The sequence below is a fragment of the Urocampus carinirostris genome, chromosome 8, assembly GCF_059441175.1.
Source record: "Urocampus carinirostris isolate Australia breed hairy pipefish chromosome 8, RoL_Ucar_1.0, whole genome shotgun sequence".
Lineage (NCBI taxonomy): Eukaryota > Metazoa > Chordata > Actinopteri > Syngnathiformes > Syngnathidae > Urocampus > Urocampus carinirostris.
Genome location: NC_142356.1, coordinates 39,154,569 through 39,177,732, shown reverse-complemented (window position 1 = coordinate 39,177,732; position 23,164 = coordinate 39,154,569). Strand labels below are relative to the sequence as shown.

Sequence of the window (23,164 nt, the reverse complement as noted above, 5' to 3'; positions counted from 1 at the left end):
ACTCTTAACTTATCTTAAACTGTGGTATTTTATCTTGTAAATGTTCTTTCTTGGGGCAGCACGGCCCCGCAGTGGTTAGCGTGTGTGCGACACAGTTCTGAGGTCATAATATCGAACCTCCTCTGTGGGGTTTGCATGTTCTCCCCGTGCTTGCATGGGTTTCCTCCGCGCACTCAGGTTTCCTCCCACATTCCAAAAACCTGCATGTTAGGTTAATTGGCCGGTCCAAATTGTCCCTAGGTGTGAATGAGCGAGTGAGTTGTCTGTCTCTGTGTGCCTTGCGAGACTGGCTGCCAACCAGTTCAGTGTGTCGCCTGCCCACTGCCCAAAGATGGCTGGGATGGGCTCCAGCAACCCCGCGACCCTACTGAGGATAAGCGAGTAGATAATGGATGGATGGGTGGATGTTCTTGCACCATCAAGATGGCACTTTTATTTTAGTTGTGCATTTCACATGTTACAATGACGATGAATTATATTCTATTCCGGGATTCGGCAACATTATCACCCCAAAGGGCCATAAAAGCAAAATATTTTCTTTTTGCTTTTTTGAGAGAGAGAGACACACACCATATATTCTAAGACAGCATTCAACAAAACCTTCAAACTCAGTCTCCAGACTAAAAGCTAATTCTTCAGAACATCTTATTCCATTAGATGATGAGATTTAATCTATGAAATAATAATCTTGCCAGAGCATGTGTGCCATACCAATGTAAATGCATGTTAAATGTCTTCTCCCTCCCACAGTTACTTAAGAGTGTTGTGCCTCATTTTGACTGACATTTTTGGTTTCAAAACCAGGTGGGAGCAAAGTTTTTTCTAAAAATGCCACAAAAGACTGCAAATGAGGATAAAGATGTATACACTTTCAGTGCAGCCTTCGCTGGGCGAGGAGAAGGCATGCGGGCTGTAAGTGCAGCTCTGCCCATTCCTACTGCTCACCCAATCAAAATGCTCTGGGTGCTTTTTTTTTTTTTTTTAAGAAATTTTGGGTAGACCGTTTGTTCTGTGGCTTTTCATTATAAAGTGTCTCAACAATGAACCTAGATTGTTTAATGAGCTACAATATAAAGGATTATTTAACGAGGTACAGCCAAAACGGCATCTGTTGGTGTGACATCTGACTGTAAACCATAGTTGAGACTGTGCTCTATACAGTATATACTGGACCAAACTCTATTGATAGATATTATAGTCTCAGCTTCGCACGTGTAACAATGCCGTACATAAATGTTGAAGTTCTGTTTTATCTAAATGCAGACCATTTTCCAATTACCATGTACCCCAAGCCAGATGTCCTCATGAAAAGAGCCATATATAGCTTGCGAGCCATAGTTTCCTGACTGCTGTTCCATTCTATTCTATTTTTTACCAATTCTGCTTGGCAGGCAGGATTGAAAAGTCTGAGCTACTGTAGTTATCCCTCTCCTGCATTAGGATCACTTATTTAAATGAGATAAATTTGTAAAGAAAATCAATAGGGCTTCATTTCCGTGTCATGGAATTTTATTGCAGCTGTTAGGACTACACGTGACTATTTGATCAATACCTTGCGGCATGCAAACGTGCCAGAGTAGTTCAATTAGCGGAGCGGTAAAAATGAAGTCATACACATTCATGAAGAATTAGAACAACAGCACATTTGAATTATTATTAATAAGTACCGTATTTTACGGGCTATAAGGCACACCTAAAACCGCCAATTGGCCCTATAGATCGGAAAATGCGGTGGATAAAATTGAAAATGCATGGTTACTATTAAATTATAGTGCATACGGCAGGGATGTTAAACTCAGTTGGGTTGTGGGGCCGGATCAGGAAAAGAATGTCAACTATATATTTTTGGTTTCGTTTTTTAGTATTATAATTTTATCATTCAGCGTACATTAAAAAACGATTTCACGCATTACAATCACAGATAACAAGGGATCTTTTCTAAACACAACACATTTATTCACAAACAATGGGGGAAGGGTTTCATGTTTGGCATTTAATGTGTTAACTTGTTTAAAGCCCTTGTGTGTAATATCTGACCAATAGTTCGGTAGCCTACATGGTAGGGCGCCTGCTCCGAGACTGGGAAGTCACTGGTTCAAGCCTCGGCCGAGTCATACCTAAGTCTTACAAGATTGGTACTCATTACCTCCCTGCTTGGCGCTCGGCATTAAGGGTTGGAATTGGGGGGTTTGGTCACCTAATGACTAAAATGGCTGCGCACTGTTTGGCTGCGGTTGCATCGGCTCGCTACAGTTTAACTGTACGGGTCAGGTGTATGTGCATGGTTACAAAGATTGACAATAAAAGTAAATTCTATTGTATTCTTCTTCTAGATGGCACTGTTATGTAATGTGGACAAAAGACCAGTGCCACATCAAGCAACAAGATGTCTGACAAGCATGAGCGGCGACCTCAGTAGGGATTTCCCTATGCAATAGAAATACACATTTCTCGATTTATGATTATTTTTAACGAATTACATTGGTATGATAGTTGATGTATTTTGCCTAGTATTCAAATCACGTTTTTTTTTTTTTACTGAATGACAGATTTGTTTTTTGTTTTTTACTGAATGACAGATTTGTTTTGTACCACATAGGAGGCACTACATATTGCACACTGTTCCTTTAACAGTTAGGGTGAATGCAGTTTTACATCAAAACCAACTCACTATCCTATGTGAGCTCAACAATGCTCCCTAGCGGCTGAAGAGAGAATCTGGTTTGCATTTATTTGAAATATCATAACGTTAGGGGCCGGTCACACAGACATTTGCGGCTGAATCACGGCTAAAATTTTGCGTTTTTTTTTTTGCCCGTGGTTGCCCGCGATGGAAAATGCGCAAAATTGGCCAACCCGCTGTTCATCGGTGGTATGCCCGCAAAACACGCCGGCGACTGTTCCGCTTCCTCATCGCGTCATTTCTGCGTCATTTTCTCGTGTGGACCATGGGTATAAAAGCTCCCGAGCCGGTGTTGTGCCCAAATCCGACTCCTACGCAACACATCCACCCCCCCATCCCCTCGCGTGAACGCGCATTCTGCTGCGATCGCTTTTGTGGGAAGCGTGCATTGACGTTGGTGACTTTTTCATCCGCGTTAACAAACGCATTTTGTAGAATACGATCGCACTTTATTGTTTAAATAAACGCGTTATATAGACTAGGATCTCCCAATTGTTATAATTAGCTCGCTTTATTGTTTTAATAAGCGTATTATATAGAATACGATCGCTTTTGTTGGAAGCGCAGCAGAATGCGCGTTCAGGCGAGGGGGGGGGGATTTACTGTTCGATTACGTTCACAACAAAAACAAAGACGGAATGGTTTAAGTTGTATTACATTCCCAACAAATGCAAGACGAAGTGGTTTTGGTTATATGTTCGCCATTACATTCCCTAAAAGTGAGATAAAACGAGGTAAAAGTGGGGATGTGAATCTCGACAGGGATGCATTTCTCGGATAACACCGGGCTGTAGAAATCATAACCGCTCAAGACACAGTCCAGTGAAGATCAAGATTTCAAGCTATGGCATCATTTTTATTTTATTATCTTGAAAAGAAATGTCAAGAAACAAAAATGGATTAAGACGAAGTCACTACGCTGACGGGAATCCATGTTCACCCCCTTGACGTCTCGAGCACAACTGAGTGTGCTCGGCAAATCGCGCTGTATATACGCGGAGAAAAGGCGTTTGACCGTCACACGCGTAACACGCTAATTTCACGTAATAACACTGCGATACAGGCGCAGAACATGCTATTACCATGCTCCACCCACGATTACCCGCTGAAATTTCCCGTCCTACCCATGTGTAACCACGCCCTGGCCGCGGCCAGAGCACGTCGTTCCGCGTCATTTCCGCGTCATTTCCGCGTCATTACCTCGTGTTGACCATGTGTGCGGCACGCGGTTTAACACGTGCTCAAACTTTTGAGCAGCTCAAAAGTTTTGCGCGCGGCCAACCACGTGTGAATTTCCGACCGCGAGTAAAGCACTGCTGTATCTCGTCTATATGGCGGTCTCAAAACGTCCAACAGCGCCCAACAGCATCTGCTTCACGGCCAGAAATTTTTGGCCGTGGTTCAACCTTGATACGCTCGTGAAAGGCTGTGTACCCGCGCTCTGAAGAATTGAGCAGCGCAAAAATTTTGCGCGCTGCCACCCGCGTGCGAATTTCCGACCTCGTGTTAAGCACTGCTGTATCTCGTCTGAATGGCGATCTTAATGCGTCCAATAGCGTCCGCCTCAAAGGCAGAAATTTCTGGCCGTGATTCAGCCGCAAATGTCTGTGTGACCGGCCCCTTAGATAGAAATGACCTAGAGATTTTCTCGTCAGATTAAATCATCCAACGGGCCGAATCTGGCCGCCGGGCCATATGTTTGGAAGGCCTGGCATAAGATAACAATTTATGAATGCATTAATATAGTAGTGAAATTACATAATGTTAGTTTATGTTCCAGAAAATAATTATTCTCAAGGGACATTGTATAGTATTTAGTGCTTCTAGTGATTTTTATAAATATTCATAGAGAAATTTGTATTTCTTTTACATGCCTTGTAGTTGCCGCCATGTTTGTCTGCCCTCTTGCTGCTACGCTGTGCTCATTTTGCAACCCTAGCTCTTGCTGTAGTATTAATTCCATGCACATTATAGTCAGCCCAATGCGCCAGATACAGCATATGAATAATATAAGATATATGAATAATATATCTATCCATCCATCCATTATCTGCACCGCTTATCCTCAGTAGGGTCGCAGGGGTGCTGGAGCCCATCCCAACTATCTTCGGGCAGTGGGCAGGGGACACCCTCAACTAGTTGCCAGTGATGCCAGTTGCAGGGCAGAACAATACATCACAAAATACTATTTTTTGGGGGTGGCATCTGATAGTGTGTAAAATGGTGTGTAGGTATTTATCATATTTGTTTTAATTTCAGCTTGTTGAGGATCGCATCGAAAGGGATGACAGCAAAGGTAAGATTTTATGTGAATGAAGTGTAAAATAATCTCAAAACAATAATATAGTGTTTTCAGACTAGCTTGTCGAACTTCTTGTCACACTTTCATTTATTTGTGAAATAATTGTTTTTGTTTGATAAATCGGATGGTAGATACATTTGTACATTACAAGTAAAATATATAAAAATCATTAGTAAAATAATCTGCCCAATGAGATCATTATAGGGATTATTTTTCTTATTTTGAAAGAGAAAAAAAAACTTCAGTGGTACAAAAAACTTTCATTGTCACGTGGCGTGGTGGGGGGAAGGAGTGACCGGACCAGAACGGAGGCAGGAAGGGAGAACTCAATTGCGTAACGATCCAAAAGTTTTATTTAACAAAATAAAAATTGTCCAAAACTCTGGGATGTGACAAAACAAACAGTTGATTCTTCCAACTCAACTAAACAGGACAAGGCATAACAGACGGAAAATGTTTAAACCTAAAACAGGACAAGGCATAACAGACCTGGGATTGTGTAATGAGCCAGCGCCCGCCAAACCCAAAATCCAGCCTTAAATAGCAGACCAGCAATCAGCTGATCTGCTGCAGCTGAGTTCGGGGGCGCGGCAGACTGGTAGCCATGGCGACCGTGACAGAGCCCCCCCTTTAAGGGACAGCTCCTGAGGTCCCAAAAAAAAAAAAAAAAAAAAAAAAAAATACTACCTCACGCCCCGGAATGGTTCGACGCTCGGCAGGGTTGGGGGGGGCCGGCAGGCAAACTGGACCGGCAAACACGAGGACAGACAGAGAATCAGAACCGGCGAACACGAGGACAGACAGGGAATCAGAACCGGCAAACACAGAGGACAGACAGAGAATCAGAACCGGCAAACACAGAGGACAGACAGAGAATCAGAACCGGCGAACACGAGGACAGACAGGGAATCAGAACCGGCAAACACAAGGACAGACAGGGAATCAGAACCGGCAAACACAGAGGACAGACAGGGAATCAGAACCGGCAAACACAGAGGACAGACAGGGAATCAGAACCGGCAAACACAGAGGACAGACAGGGAATCAGAACCGGCAAACACAGAGGACAGACAGGGATTCAGAACCGGCAAACACAGAGGACAGACAGGGATTCAGAACCGGCAAACACAGAGGACAGACAGAGATTCAGAACCGGCAAACACAGAGGACAGTCAAAATTGGCAAAAACAGGCGAGAGTCAAAATCAGGACCGGCAAAACAGGAGAGAGTCAAAATCAGAACCGGCAAAACAGGAGAGAGTCAAAATCAGAACCGGCAAAACAGGAGAGAGTCAAAATCAGAACCGGCAAAACAGGAGAGAGTCAAAATCAGAACCGGCAAAACAGGAGCAGCGGAGTCGGCCCGGCAGGCAGCGGAGTCGGCCCGGCAGGCAGCGGAGTCGGCCCGGCAGGCAGCGGAGTCGGAGTCGGCCCGGCAGGCAGCGGAGTCGGAGTTGGACTGGCACGCAGGGGAGACTGAATAGCAGGCAATCGGCACGGGAGTCGGGCAGGCAGGCATGAGAGTCGAACAGGCAGGCGTCAATTCCTCCCGGGACCCCATTCGAGGCACAGCAATGGCCACGACGGGCGGGGCCGTGGTTCGAACGGGCAGGGAGTCGAAGTCGGACTCAGTGGGCGCTTGCCAAGCTGCGTTCTCCAGGTCTCCCCAAATCGCGCTGGGATTGTTCGCTGAGTTCTTGTCGTGGCTGGCTCATTCTGTCACGTGGCGTGGTGGGGGGAAGGAGTGACCGGACCAGAACAGAGGCAGGAGGAAGGAAGGGAGAACTCAATTGCGTAACGATCCAAAAGTTTTATTTAACAAAATAAAACTTGTCCAAAACTCTGGGACGTAACAAAACAAACAGTTGATTCTTCCAACTCAACTAAACAGGACAAGGCATAACAGACGGAAAATGTTTAAACCTAAAACAGGACAAGGCATAACAGACCTGGGATTGTGTAATGAGCCAGCGCCCGCCAAACCCAAAATCCAGCCTTAAATAGCAGACCAGCAATCAGCTGATATGCTGCAGCTGAGTTCGGGGGCGCGGCAGACTGGTAGCCATGGCGACCGTGACATTCATTCAGTGAAAAAAAAACATTTGCGTACTCGGCATAAACACTTGAACCATTACAGTATACCAATGTTATTTTTCATTAAAAAAAAAATCATAGGTCAAGAAATCTTTACTTCTTTTACACAGTGGTATACTTAGGTCGCCACCATGTCTGTCCGGCATCCTACCACCGCCCTGCGCTATGTGGCACTGTCCCTTGCTCACACCAGACAACACACTGCCATCTAGTGGTCAAATATTACACACTGGGGCTTTAATAATGGAAACATATTCTGCTAAAAGTATGATGATTTATTTTTGCAGCATAATAAAGTATACAATGCTGGTGGTGATAGTGATGATGTTGAAGTGACTGTGAATCCACAGAACCAATGTAAATATGTATATTTGTAAGGGTAAATACCTAGGAGCTCTAGCTGTAAGACGCAATCAAAAAGGAAGTTGAAGGGGTTGGATTAAATAAGCACATGCTTCTTTCTATTCCTTTCAGGCAAGTAACATTAGCATTGTTTTTGTTTTTTGACCTGTTTTGTTTCATTTTTGTTTGCTCGAGTTTGGAATACAATTTCAATCAATCAATCAGAAATACAAGGGTGATAATAATACTTCATTATCTACTAGTTATCTTTTTTTTAGTATCCTGTGTGGGGGAGAAAAACCCAAAAAACTGGCCTGGTGAGAGATGGGCACCACCAGGCTGTACTTGTCCAAGACACAACAAAGGAAAACCTGATCATCACTGTATTTTTGTCTTAAATGTGTCAATATTTGGCAAAGGAGGTCTTGGCCACTCCACCCTGGCTTTGGTGGACGGGCAACCAGAGGAGGACGAAGACCCTTGGGACCTTCCTGAGCTGAAAGACACGGGAGAGCCCTGGTCAGGTAAGAAATTGTTTTTATTTGGATAAACATATCAGAGGAGTTAATGCACCAAAGTGATGGTGCCAAGCGCCACTTGAAGAAGAAGGAAAAAGAAAAGATCAGTGACATTCCAAAGCGAGGCGTCATGACTACCGCAAAGCTGGGTTTGTCATTATGTCATAAATTCAAGTTGGAGAAGGTTGGGCGTGTTCCCTCAACAGATTTGGTATCATAATAATGGAGAATTGGTGATAAAGAAAACATGTACATGTTGATCATCAAGGTTATCGTTCGTGTAGAGTGCAAACAAATGCTGAGGTCAGCATCTTCTGCATAAACAGCACCAAGGCCTGCTACAATGGACACTTTTATAATTATAGTCATCTTTCGATTATTTGATTTTACAGTTACGGTAATAAAAAAATAACTGATTAAAATCCCTATACAAAAAAGGAATATTATTTAAAATTAACACTGTAGAGAACATACAATATATATACAATAAATCTAATGATTGATGGAAAAACATGATGATAATTTCAACTAAAGTGTATAAATATAATAATAATACATTTTATAGTTGTAGAATCTATATACAAAAGGGAATATTATTTAAAGTTAATATGGTAGAAGACATACATTAATGATACATATATATATATATGTATATAATATATTTATATATAACACAGCCATACTTGGTGAAAATAAACATGATAAGAATTCAAACTAAACAATGTAAACAATTATATTAATTAATTTTATGATTGTAGAAAACAAAATTAATCAAAATACTGAGCTAATGTTGTAAAAAAAATTGTAAAAAAAAAAAACAACACAGAAATGTTCATTAAACATTCCCTTAGATAAAACTGTTCACTTTTCCTGAAATAAACAAAGGAAATTACAGAATATGTATAAATGTAAAAAAATCATAAAATAACTGAAAGCATCTAAATATTTTACAAGAAACCATGAAAATACATTCCTCGTGACCTATTTTAGTTGTATTCGTTGCTGCTAAATATTATTGCACTTTTTTCATTGAACTATACTATACAATTCCTTATTCTTTTGCATTCACAAATGTTGCACTATTCTTAGTACTTAGTCTAGTCTCTAAGGACTATGTTGTCAATATATATATATATATATATATATATATATATATATATATAAGTTCTAAGGTCTCGGGAACCTCCTGTATGGGTTCAAATCCAGCTACCGGACTTACTGTGCGGAGTTTGTATGTTCTCCCCGTGCTTGCGTGGGTTTCCTCCAGGCACTCCAGTTTCCTCCCACATTCCAAAAACATGCATTTCAGGTGAATTGGCCAGTCCAAGTTGTCCCTAGGTGTGACTGAGCGAGTGAGTTGTCTGTCCCCGTGTGCCCTGCAATTGGCTGGCAACCAGTTCAGGGTTTCTCTGCACTATTGTACCTACAGCGTTATTGTTATAGTGTTATTGTTCTGTTTACCTGACTTGTTTACCTGACTGCCCATTTTGCACATCTGGTTAGCTACTCCTCTTGCACTATTTGAGCTACTGTAAAATACTATACATAGCCATAATTATTTAGTATATTATTAGCACTCAATACTACAACTCAATACTACATTTTATTTATATCTGTACATTCAAGGAAACTGTGCGGGTCAGATGTATCGACATTTCGTTCTGTATACACGTGTACTAGAATGACAATAAAGTAGATCTGAATCTGAATCTGAATCTGAATATATAATTTTTTTATCCTGAAAGTCTTTTATCTTTTTTCCCCCCTCTTTAAAGTCTCTATTATCTCTCAGGCGTACTATGTCCAATTTGAATATATACAATGTTTCACAACGTTGATACCAATGGCAGTGCAGACAATTGAATTTCAAATAAATCAAAATATATGTTTAAACGGAAACATATATTAATGTATTCATCCAATATATATATATATATATATATATATATATACTGGACTGTCTCAGAAAATTAGAATATTGTGATAAAGTTCTTTATTTTCTGTAATGCAGTTAAAAAAACAAAAATGTCATACATTCTGGATTCATTACACATCAACTGAACTATTTCAAGCCTTTTATTATTTTAATATTACTGAATTTGGCTTACAGCTTAAGAAAACTCAAAAATCCTATCTCAAAATATTAGAATATCATGAAAAAGTATACAAGTAGGATATTCAACTAATCACCTGAATCATCTAATTAACTCGAAACACCTTGCGAGGGTTTCCTGAGCCTTGAAAACACTCAGCTTGGTTCAGTAAACTAAATCACTGCTGATCTGACTGCTGTCCAGAGGACCATCATTGATACCCTCCATCAGGAGGGTAAGACACAAAAAGAAATTTCTCAAAGAGCAGGCTGTTCACAGAGTGCAGTTTCAAAGCATATCCACAAAAAGTCTGTTGGAAGGGAAAAATGTGGCCGGAAACGCTGCACAACCAAGAGAGATGACCGCAGCCTTAACAAAATTGTGAAGAAGAGCCGCTTCCAGAATTTGAGGGAGCTTCAAAGACAGTGGGCTGAAGCTGGAGTCCAGGTATCAAAAGCCACAGTTCACAGACGTGTCCGGGAAATGGGCTACAATAGCCGTATTCCCATGGTCAAGACACTTCTGAACTCAAGACAACGGAAGAAGCGTCTGACTGAAGCACTGGACAGTTGCAGAGTGGTCCAAAGTCCTCTTTTCAGACGAAAGCAAGTTTTGCATTTCATTTGGAAGTCAAGGCGCCAGAGTCTGGAGAAAGGCTGGAGAGGAGCAAAATCCAAGTTGCTTGAAATCCAGTGTGAAGTTCCCACAGTCAGCAATGGTTTGGGGAGCCATGTCAGCTGCTGGTGTTGGTCCACTGTGTTTCATCAAGTCCAGAGTAAATGCAACTGTGTACCAAGAGATTTTAGAGCACTACATGCTTCCATCTGCTGAAAAGCTCTATGGAGATGAGGATTTCATTTTCCAGCATGATCTGGCACCTGCCCACAGTGCCAAAACCACCAGTAACTGGTGCACTGACCATGGCATCACTGTCCTTGATTGGCCTGCTAATTCCCCTGACCTGAACCCCATTGAGAAATTGTGGGGTATAGTTAAGAAGAAGATGAAAGACACCAGACCTACAAATGCAAATGAGCTGAGGGCCGGTATCGAAGCATCCTGGGCATCAATAACACCTCAGCAATGCCACAGGCTGATTGCCTCCATGCCACGCCGGAATGATGCAGTAATCCGTGCAAAAGGATTCCCAACCAAGTACTGAGTGCATCAATGGACATTTTCAAATGTTTGATTTAGTTTTGCTGTTATAAAATTTTTTTTTTACTTGGTCTGAGGAAGTATTCTAATATTTTGAGATAGGATTTTTGAGTTTTTTTTCAGCTGTAAGCCAAAATCAGCAATATTCAAATAATAAAAGGCTTGAAATAGTTCAGTTGATGTGTAATGAATCCAGAATGTATGACATTTTTGTTTTTTTAATTGCATTACAGAAAATAAAGAACTTTATCACAATATTCTAATTTTCTGAGACAGTCCAGTATATATATATGATGAATACATTATCTCATCTCATCTCATCTCATTAGCTGCAACGCTTATCCTGAGTAGGGTTGCGGGGGTGCTGGAGCCCATCCCAGCAATCATCGGGCAGTGGGGAGGGGACACCCTGAATTGGTTGCCAGCCAATTGCAGGGCACACAGGGACAGACAACTCGCTCGCTCATTCACACCTAGGGACAATGTGGACCGGCCAATCGACCTGAAATGCATGTCTTTGGAATGTGGGAGGAAACTGGAGTGCCTGGAGGAAGCCCACGCAAGCACGGGGAGAACATACAAACTCCGCACAGGAAGTCCGGTAGCTGGATTTGAATAGAACAGAATAGAATAGAATATACCTTTATTGTCATTGTTACAAAATGGGTTAACATATTGTGACAACGAAATTGGGCAAGAACCGACACAGGAGGTTCCCAAGACTTTAGAACTGTATATAGATATGCTAAGCGGTGCAGATAATGGACGGATGGATGGATCGACAGTAGGCATGGTGTTCAATAATATTGGAAAAAAACAAGTTATCTAAAGTTGAAAACATTTTTTTGCAGAGCATTTAATTTCAGTTTATACTGCAGGCTACTAAAATACAGTGGGCAGATCATTAATGGCCCAGGGGCCATAGTTTTGGCAGTATAGATTTATTATAATTATGTTTCCCAGAAATAACTGTATATATATATATATATATATATATATATATATATATATATATATATATATATGAAATATACTACTGAGGATAAGCGGTGCAGCTAATGGGATGAGATGAGATATATATATATATATATATATATATATATATATATATATATATATATATGTATGTATGTATGTATGTATGTATGTATGTATGTGTGTGTGTGTATTTGAACCCCTGAGAAAATGGTACAGTAGCCTTTGTTTACTATTACAGAGGTCAAACGTTCCCTGTAGTTTTTCACCAGGTTTGCACAAACTACAAGAGGGATCTTGGCCGACTCCTCCACACAGATCTTCCTCTAGATCAGGGGTCGGGAACCTTTTTGACTCAAAGAGCCATAAAAGCAAAAAATATTAATTTTATTTTGGGAAAGAGCCACGCCATATATTATGAGACAAATTTACTAAATTGCTAAACCCGCGCCCCGGGTTTATGAAAAGAGAATAATGCCAGAGCCCCTGTCCCAAAATCAACAAACATAAAACTTTAAACTTGTCTCTTTCTTGCAATTACTCAAGATCGGTTAAACTCCTTTTGACCCTTTTTTTCATATATATTGGTTTCAAAACCAGATGCAAGCAGTTATTGTGTAAAAACGTCACAACATTCTGCAAATAGGGAGCCTGATGAGCTCACTTTTGGCGCAGACAGCGTATGGCGAGAGATGGGAGGGAGTGCTTGCACTTTTTGCATAGCTCCACCCATCCTTCCCACTCACCCAATCAAATGACTAAGTTCTCTTCCGGTGTTTTGGCGTATTTACAGTTCTGTGGATTCATCCTAAGGTATCTGAACACTGAACACAGATTATATAGTGAACTTTTATATAAAGGATTCTTTAGCGTTGTACAACCAAAACGAGTTTTTTTCCCCCTTTTTTTGTGTGACACCTTGACTGTAAATTGTAGTGAAAAACGTGCCCTATATATATACTGCAAAGTAATATCATGTCATTTAGCTTTGAATTGGCTTTGCGTGTATCAGAATAGGATAGACAACTCAAGTTTTAAACAAGATGGAGAAATTTTGCATGCAATCAAATTTGTCTCTGAGCCACAGATACTCATAGAAAGAGCCATATATGGCTCGCGAGCCATAGGTTCCCGACCCCTGCTCTAGATCAGTCATGTTTCTGGGTCCTTGCTTAAAAACACAGAGTTTGAGCTCCCTCCAAAGATTTTCGATTGGGTTCAGGTCTGGAGACTGGCTGGGCTATGCTAAAACCTTGATATGCTTCTTACGAAGCCATGCTTTGTTTTCCTGGCTGTGCTTCGGGTCGTTGTCGTGTTGGAAGACCCAGCCACGATCCATCTTTAATGCTCTGACTAAGGGAGGGAGGTATTTTACCAAAATCTCACAATACACAGCCCCCAGTCATCCTCTCTTTAATGCAGTGCACTCATCCTGTCCCATGTGCAGAAAAACACCCCCAAAGCACCCCCATGCTTAACAGTAGGCATGGTGTTCAATAATATTGGAAAAAAACAAGTTATCAAAAGTCAAAAACCTTTTTTTGCAGAGCATTTGATTTCAGTTTATGCTGCAGGCTACTGAAATATAGTGGGCAGATCATTAATGGCCCAGGGGCCATAGTTTTGGCAGTATAGATTTATTATAATCATGTTTCCCAGAAATAAAAAAATATTAGCCACATTGTGCTAAAGGCCAAAAAAACAGACAAAAACATATTTTTGAAATGGCCATGATGATATAAAACAATTATTGGATTTGTCTACGGTATATTTTTCCCTTATGTATTGCTGTAGAGATTTGAGACTGCATTAGTGGGTTCAAAAAGTATAATGAAACATCCATCCATCCATTATCTGCACCGCTTAGCCTCAGTAGGGTCGCGGGGGCGCTGGAGCCCATCCCAGCTATCTTCGGGCAGTGGGCAGGGGTCACCCTGAACCGGTTCCCAGCCTAGTCGCAGGGCACACACAGACAGACAACTCACTCACTCATTCAGAACTAGGGACATTTTGGACCGGCCAATTAACCTAAAATACATGTTTTTGGAATGTGGGAGGAAAACCACGCGAGAATGGGGAGAACATGCATACTCCACACTGGACGTTCAATCTCATGACCTCAGAACTGTGTCACACACGTGCTAAACACTGCGCCGCCATGCTGCCCATAATGAAACATGTTTTTCGTAAATATTGATTTGAATACTAAGCAAGAATACATGAACTATCATCCCAATGTTAATTTTTAATAGAAGAAAAGAAAAAAAAATCATAGGTCGAGAAAATTCCTTTACACAGTGGAATCCCCGCTTAGGGTTCTGCCATGTTGATCGGCATCAGTGCTGCCACGCTGGGCTCCGTGGCACTGGCCCTAACTCGCATCAGACAACACAGTGCCATACAGTGGTCAAATGTTACACACTGGGGCTTCGATGTGTTCTCTAAAGTGATGAGAATCACAGTTTGAAGTTTGGAGAAAAATCAATAACGATTGAATGATTGATTGACTTTGCCTATTCTATCAGCTTTGGAAACTAAAGGGAAGGTTCTTCGGGTGTTGTTCGCGGTGATGAAACTGGTGGTGCTGCTTGGTCTCCTCTACACATTCATTTGTTCTTTGGACGTCCTCAGCTCTGCTTTCCAACTCGTCGGAGGTACTACAGCATAAAAAGGACCGACCGCTTGCACCTGGGTGATGAAAACAATTTGTTTTCACTCAGGCAAAGCGGCGGGTGACATTTTCCAGGACAACGTTGTCCTGTCCAACCCTTTGGCCGGTCTGGTCATCGGCGTCCTGGTCACTTTGCTGGTCCAGAGCTCGTCCACGTCCTCCTCAATTGTCGTCAGCATGGTCTCCTCGGGATGTAAGGGTCAAGACATCTGATGTAAAGTCAAGTTTTAGGTTTAAGATGTTTAACCTTTCTATTTTGTTAGTGCTTACAGTCCAGCTAGCTGTTCCAATCATCATGGGTACCAATATTGGAACATCGGTCACCAACACGTTGGTTGCCATGACACAGGCTGGGGATCGTAGTGTCTTTCGCAGGTAAACAATGGAAATAATGTTACAATCAAGGAAAGTGGGATTTCTGAAACAACCCACTTGGATTAACACAGTCTTGACCTAGAAGTGTTTTAAGCAATTTATACAACAAAATGGGCCAATTCAAAGAAACTGTTGTTTTTGTGTTTATTGCAGTCCTTCTAAATATTCATCCATCCAATTTCTGCGCCGGTTATCCCCACTATAGTTGCAGGGGTGCCAGGGCCCATCCCAGCTATCAACTGGTTGCCAGCTAGTCGCAGGGCACACAGAGACAGACAACTCACTCGCTCATTCACACCTAGGGACAATTTAGACCAGCCAATTAACCTGGCACGCATGTTTTGGAATGTGGGAGAAAACCAGGGGTGGATTGGAAAAACCCATTCAGGCACGGGAAGAACATGCAAACCCTGCATGGGGAGGTTGTGGTAGCTCGAATTGATTCCTGGACCTCTGCACCGTGGGGCTACGCTCTAACCAGATTTTTTTGGGGGGAGTACGGCCAACAGAGATCTGGGTACTTCTATGCCATACTTGTTGCAGATTTCCTGCTCTACTTGCTTCTTCTTCTCCATGTACGCTGATCCAGCTAACTTCTTACACCTTGCCACGATGTGCTGGATTGTTTTATGGGCGTCTCTGCACAGTCTACACTTTACACCTTGGGTCTGATCTACTCTGGTAGTTCCTGGCCTCTATGGCTCTTTTGCTTATGACCTATTTTTATGCTGCTGTGAACAGAGCCACTGTGCTGTCTGTCAGTCCTGCATTTTCAGCCACTGGTAGGATTTCTTTGATGTCAGACACCGACTTTATCTGATGGTGGTAGATTCCATGTAGCGACTTGTCCCTTCAGGATGTTTGCTCCTCCTCCTCTAAATTCTCATCAGGATTCTGCTGCCTGAAACATTCACTCGGCAGGTCATACAGTATTTTGGGGTTATTTGTTCAATGTACTCCTGTATTCTCGAAGTTTCATCCTGGACCATAGAATTGATGCTCACTAGCCCTGGACCTGCCTCTTTCTACTTAGCGTAGGGTGCTGGACTTGGGGAGGAACCCTTTCTGCATGGTGAATTTTCTTGTCTTGATGTCAGCAGCTTCCAATGTTTTAATGACAGATTTTATGTTCCTCCCAGATCACAACAAATGCTGAGGTTTAAACCCAATTAAATCAACCTGTGATAGTATGTTTACATTTGCTGTGGGAGTTCCATAAATCAACCAGTGTGTCATAAAACAGACACTGTAGTCATAATCTCAAGCAATACACTAATGATAAAGTATATTACACCGCTACCGATAGAAGCTGACAAAGTCCTTTTGCATGACCTTTAAATTTAAATTTTCTTTTGAACCGGACCGGCTTCAGGGCCTTCGCAGGGGCCACCGTGCACGACTTCTTCAACTGGCTTTCAGTTTTGGTGCTGCTGCCTTTGGAAGTGGCCACGGGTTACCTGTATGTGGTCACCAAGCTCATCATCGACTCCTTCCAGATCCAGAGCGGGGAACCCCCCGACCTCTTGAATGTCATCACAGACCCACTCACTGATTCCATTATAAAGGTGCCAACGATCCTTCCTAGAAAATGGGAATTCTGGCATATTCCATGTCCAATCAGATCATTGCATGCATGTTCCCAATTGTAACGATTAACGACGCTTGGATTCCTGTTCTGAAAAAAACGTTTTTGTTGACGACAAAACAGTCTGTGTTTTTTTTTCCGAGTCAGCTGGACCAGACTGTCCTAAACGAAATAGCCACCGGAAATCTGGAAGCCCGCGAGAAAAGTCTCATCAAGAAGTGGTGTGAAACGTATACCAACGTGGTAAGATCAAACATCACATTTGTGCAATAATACCAGCTAAACAAAAAAGTTCATAGTATGCTAAGCATTACGAAACTTAAACAGACCTCAAACAAGACGAGATGTCGAAATCACACTGTACATATATATCCGGTGCTGAAATATCTAAAAAAAATTGCAAATATTATCAACAAACATAAACAGGAAACTCCCTTTTGCTAGATTATTACTTTTAATAATTCAATGTAATAATTAATAATTACCTAATAACTGACCTTTTTGTTTTTATTAGGAACTTACTTCAGTTTGGGCTTTTTGAACTCAATGATAGTTCTCTTATGTAGTTTAAACAAGGTTGAGTCTAATGTAGTGAGCTGCTAGCATTAGACACTAGCACGTTAAACTAGAATTAGCCACTAGAACGCTAATACTAGGAGCTACGAGAGCAGTACTGCAAGAGGCAGCACTGGCTATTACAGCACTATAGTTAGCAGCTACGTTAGTTCTTCAGTAGTTAAAACTATTACTTAAAGCGTTCGTGCTATTGTGCTGGTTACTAACTCTATTCAACTCATCGTTGTTTAGTGCCACGGCTAGCATAATAAATGCTTGTGTTATTTGTTTTTCCAAGAAATGTTTAAATACATTTGTTTCAGAATTATTTTTCACTCATATTTCTATTTCTCTACTAAATTAAGTAAAATAGTCACTGACCTTTTCTTTGTGACTTTATTATGTGTTTTTTTTAATGCAATTACAAATGTGTCAAAATGCATTATAAACAATAATATCAAAACGCTAATGCTACTAGCTAAGAAAGTTCTAATATAAGTGATGCTAAACCCTAGCATTAGTGACTGAAGTTCTCAGTTGTTACTTATAGTAGCTGCAGTACCAAGGCTAGCCAATAGCACTAGCTACTAAAGGGCTAAAACGGCTGATACCTTTAATGCTCTAGCAGCTAAACCTGGCAGCATTAAGGGTGGTTTTAGGTCCTGCTGGTGACTAACTCCCTCCAACTCATCCTTGTTTGGCACCACCAGAGATAGCATAATACATTTTCCACCATTTGTGATATTTGAACACAATGATAGTTGTCCTTAAGTGTTTTTTAAAACAAGGTTGAGGTAAAGGAAGTGGACCACTGCATTGGCAGTTATAACGCTAATGCTAGAAGCTACAAAAGTGCTAATGCAGTATTAAGAAAATGTTTTGGTGGCTGCACTAGCAATGCTAGCCATTAGCACAAGTTACCATATCATCAAAACATCTGCTATCTTTAGTGCTCTTGTAACTAAACCTGCATGGCACTTAAGCGCTTTTATGGGTCTTGCTAGCGACTAACCCCCAACTCATCTCTATCTGGTGCCACTACAGCTACCATTAGCAATACTAGTTGCTAGTTTTAGTGACTGATACCCCATTAGAGGAACGGAACATCTTAGTTTTTTGCAAAGTCTGAGTTTTAAAGAGATGAACATATTTGTGACTTGTCCGGCTTTCAGAGCTTTGTCAACGTCACCGTCCCTGGTCCAGAGAACTGCACATCTCCTTCACTGTGCTGGGTGGACGGCAACCAAACAGTCACCCTCAAGAACATCTCACAGACCTTTAACATCAAAAAATGTGAGTGAAACGTGGTAGAGAAAAAACATTTTCTGGGCGCGTGTACTCGATGCGGTTCCACCTTGGTTGTTTTGGCAGGTGAGCACCTTTTTGTGGATGTGCAGTTGTCGGATCTGGCGGTGGGTCTGATCCTTCTGGCACTGTCACTGCTGGTTTTGTGTTCCTGCCTGCTGCTCATAGTCAAGCTGCTCAATTCCATGCTCAAAGGACAAGTGGCCATGATCATCAAGAAGATACTCAACACCGGTTAGCGGAAACACAAAAAAAAAACGGTTCTGCGTGAAGCTGCCTCATGCTAACCTAAGGCGTGTGCGCAGATTTCCCTTTCCCTTTCGGATGGGTGACCGGTTACATCGCCATTTTGGTCGGGGCTGGAATGACCTTCATCGTGCAGAGCAGTTCCGTTTTTACTTCCGCCATCACGCCGCTTGTGGGTGAGGACACTCTGTTGTCCGTCCGTCATATGAGGGACAACAAAGGATGGAATCACCTCCATCCATCACCTATTTATTTACTCATCCATCAATCCCCTGTTTAACTTCCTATTTATCCATCCACCCCCTATTTATGGACTAATTTATCCACACATTCATCCATTCATCAATTGTTTCTTTATAAATCCCTCCATCCCCTTTTAATCTAATGCTAGCCATGGCACTAGACAGCGATGAGTTGAATGGAGTAAGCAACCAGCACAATAGCACGAACGCTTTAACTACTAGTTTTAACTACTGAAGCACTAACGTAGCTGCTAACTTTAGTGCTGTAATAGCCAGTGCTGCCTCTTGCAGTACTGCTCTCGTAGCTCCTAGTATTAGCGTTCTAGTGGCTAATTCTAGTTTAACGTGCTAGTGTCTAATGCTAGCAGCTCACTACATTAGACTCAACCTTGTTTAAACTACATAAGAGAACTATCATTGAGTTCAAAAAGCCCAAACTAAAGTAAGTTCCTAATAAAAACAAAAAGTTCAGTAATTAGGTAATTATTAGTTATGACACTGAATTATTAAAAGTAATAATCTAGCAAAAGGGAGTTTCCTGTTTATGTTTGTTGATAATATTTGCACATTTTTTGAGATATTTCAGTACTGGAAATAAATGTACAGTGTGATTTCGACATCTCGTCTTGTTTGAGGTATGTTTAAGTTTCGTAATGCTAAGCATACTATGAACTTTTTTGTTTAGCTGGTATTATTGCACAAATGTGATGTTTGATCTTACCACGTTGGTATACGTTTCACACCACTTCTGGATGAGACTTTTCTCCCAGGATTCCAGATTTCCAGTGGCTATTTTGTTTAGGACAGTCTGGTCCAGCTGACTTGGAAAAAAACCACGGACTGTTTTGTCGTCAACAAAAAAACAACCAACCAACCAACCAACCATTTCTCAACCTGGTTTTCACCAATCATTTTGTTTCCAGGTATCGGCGTGATCAGCATCCAGAGAGCCTACCCGTTGTCTCTGGGTTCCAACATCGGCACCACTACCACCGCAATCTTGGCAGCCATGGCCAGTCCAGGAGATAGGTTGGCAAACGCACTGCAGGTCAGTCACGCATCACAAAACAACCCATTCCCAATCTTGTGGATTTAAATGCGTGTCGATGGCTTCTCTAGATAGCCCTTGTCCATTTCCTGTTCAACATCTCTGGCATCATCTTGTGGTATCCGATACCATTCACACGACTCCCCATCCGATTGGCCAAAGCCTTGGGCAACATAACTGCCTCCTATCGTTGGTTCGCTGCAGTCTACATTGTCTTTTGCTTTTTCCTCCTCCCACTCCTGGTCTTCAGTCTTTCATTGGCTGGGTGGCAGGTACTGGTGGGCGTGGCCTGTCCCCTTCTGGCCCTCCTCCTCGTCATTACTGTCATCAACGTGCTGCAGAAGAAGAAGCCGGCGTGCCTTCCGGCCACGTTGCGTTCTTGGGATTTCCTCCCTCTTTGGGCTCACTCTCTGAAACCGTGGGACAAAGTTGTGGGTATGGTGACATCCAAGTGTTGCTGCTGCTGCAAATGCTGCAACATCGATGAGGGTGACCAAAAGGGGGCGATGGAAACCTACGATAACCCTGTGATGTGTGCCGAGAAAGAAATGGAAAATGAGATTAAGATTGAGCTTGGAAGTCTAAAAATGTCCAAACTTTGATTTTCCTTTGTGGGCTAATTTTATACTATCCCTAGCCCCTAAACGCTAACCTCTAACCCTAACCCTAACCCGGAACCTTAACCCTTATTGCAACCCACTAGACCTAACCCCCTAACCCTACACCTAACCCAAGCCTTTAACCCAAACCCCCTAACTTTAAACCCTAACTCTAATCATAACCCACTAACGCTTACCCCACTAATTCTAGCCCTAAACCTAACTTCCTAACCTGAACCCTAACCCCTAACCCACAAATACTAACCCTTAACCCCACGATTTTTCTCAGTACTATGATATCATCGCTGTCAAGTGAAAAAACGTATCTCCAGTCTTTTGTCCTTTGGGTGTATTTTTTTTCGTCGTAAATGCAAAGAGTGAAAACAATTACAAAAATGTAATTATTTTACATTAGAAAAAACGTTCGTCAAAATGTTGACAAAATGTTTTTGCAAGGTAAACATTCCTAAAGAAAAAGAAAATCTCATAATTTTTTAGCTTTGTTTTGCCTCTTTTTGCTTTCTGAAAACAATGTATGTGCTTTTTCACATGATAACAAGTTATTTTGATAAGTTTTACAATGTAAACATCTTATAAAGACTTAAAAGTAAAGATATTGACCAACATTTTTTAACATGACAGCGACGATATTCATTCACACGATTCAATCTTGCCTCAATACTGTCCCGTGTGGCATAAAATAAAACTGCACATCACATTTTCCACGTACACGCTGCGTAAAAAGAAAAAGTGGAAATAACCATATCTAGGTGCTACTTAAAGGGAAAGTGTATATTATTTAAACACTAGATGTCACTGTATTGTGGTGCTAAATAATCCACACTGTTCCTTTAAAAACATCACTATTTCAACAATGCTGTTTGTTCATTTTTATCTGCTATTAACTTTTCAAATATTTTTTTTCACTGCTATGACTTTGTTGACACATCTTATGAAGGTGTGAAATGATTTTGTAATTATATTCGGTAATTATATTCAAAGAATATGTGGTTTGAAATTAGATGAGAGTCCATCTAAATAAATGTGTTGAACTTTTATGTGTGTTGAGTTTGCTTTGCTTTGTAATTCAACATTAATTTAGTAGTTAGGGAAAGAATTCCTTCAGTTAGTACTATTTTTAATGTCGCCAGCATTAGCTATTAAAACACAAAACTAGCTGTTTGAGCGCTATTACATGTGGCAGCATTAGCCATGCTAATCCCTAGCATTGGTGATAGAAGCACTAAGTCGTTAGTTTTAGTCGCTCGTAGACACGCTGAACATTAGCAATAGCCAATACAGTGCTAAAATGGCTGCTAGCTTCAATGCTAACCCCCTTCATTTCATCCTTGTTTATTGCCAAAAGAGCTAGCAATAGTAACTCTAACTGATACTGTATCTTTTTCCCCACATGACAAAAATATATTCAAACCAAGACAAAAGCCCCCTGCTGGTGATCAAATGCAGTTACATGATCAAAATAAAAAAATATCTGAACTTAACAACAGTTTTCAATTTTAAACCTTTTCCCACTTGATGATAAGAATGTTTCAACACGTGCGACTGGCAAAGTATAGAACAGGAGTGCATAGGTTAACCTTTTACAGGTGAGCGTTGCTTTCGAAAGAACATTTTAATCTTATCTCTTGTCATATTTCAAAAGCTTCTAAAGTATCAATGAATTGAATAGATGCTAAGCTTTCAATAATTGGTTTACAGCAGGGGTGTCAAACTCATTTTAACTCGGGGGCCACGCGATAGAAAAAACATTCTGTCGGGGGCCGGACTAGTAGATTAAAGAGAAAGAAAAAGAAATAAAGAAAAAAGAGAAAGAGGGAGGGAAAAGGAGAGACAGCGGGACAAAGAAAGAAAAAGAGAGAGAGGGAAATAACGTGAGGAACAAAAGATAAAAAGTCGTGAGAGAGGGGGAAAAGAAAGGGAGAGGAAGAAAGAAATCCAAAGAGAAATAGAAAGACAGAAGGAGAGAAAAGAGAAAAGAAAGCACAAATGGTATGAAGAGAGAAAGAGAAAAGAGAGAAAAGAAAAAAAGGAAGTTAGAGCAAAGGAGGTTAAAAGACACAGAGAGAGAAAGCGACAAAGAGCAACTAAGGAAGAGAAAAGGAGGGACACAGAGAGTGAAAGAGACAGAGTGGGAGAAAAGGGGTGGAAAAGAAAGAGAGAGAGAGAGAGAGAGAGAGAGAGAGAGAGAGAGAGAGAGAGAGAGAGAGAGAGAGAGAAATACAAGTACAGTTACTTTGTGAGAGGCACCTGGCTTTGGCAACATCAAGTTAACATATTTCAACCTGCAGCTTGTTTTTCTCTTGCGCTTCTCTGAGTGTTATCTCGCGGGCCCGATTCAATCCCTTAGCGGGCC

At 41.4% G+C, this 23,164-nt stretch overlaps 1 protein-coding gene across 1 annotated transcript; it reads left to right on the top strand.

Annotated features, from left to right (window-relative positions):
* Positions 1–828: 828 nt before the first annotated feature.
* On the top strand, positions 829–21,555 carry LOC148361852 (sodium-dependent phosphate transport protein 2B-like). The gene is made up of 13 exons (XM_088342941.1): positions 829–912; positions 4,943–4,979; positions 7,840–7,944; positions 14,690–14,818; positions 14,885–15,028; positions 15,099–15,210; positions 16,583–16,775; positions 16,943–17,038; positions 18,523–18,643; positions 18,722–18,889; positions 18,961–19,077; positions 20,067–20,191; positions 20,263–21,555. Exons 1-13 carry the CDS (start codon positions 829–831, stop codon positions 20,791–20,793), a joined length of 1,962 nt encoding a protein of 653 aa, XP_088199067.1. The 3' UTR covers positions 20,794–21,555.
* The last annotated feature ends 1,609 nt before the right edge of the window (positions 21,556–23,164 follow it).

Excerpts from the sequence above, each read along its gene's own strand:
- LOC148361852 (XM_088342941.1), top strand. The coding sequence starts at position 829 with ATGCCACAAAAGACTGCAAATGAGGATAAAGATGTATACACTTTCAGT. Across the intron at positions 7,945-14,689 it reads CACGGGAGAGCCCTGGTCAG|CTTTGGAAACTAAAGGGAAG; the intron begins GTAAGAAATTGT and ends CTATTCTATCAG. Across the intron at positions 20,192-20,262 it reads GGTTGGCAAACGCACTGCAG|ATAGCCCTTGTCCATTTCCT; the intron begins GTCAGTCACGCA and ends TGGCTTCTCTAG.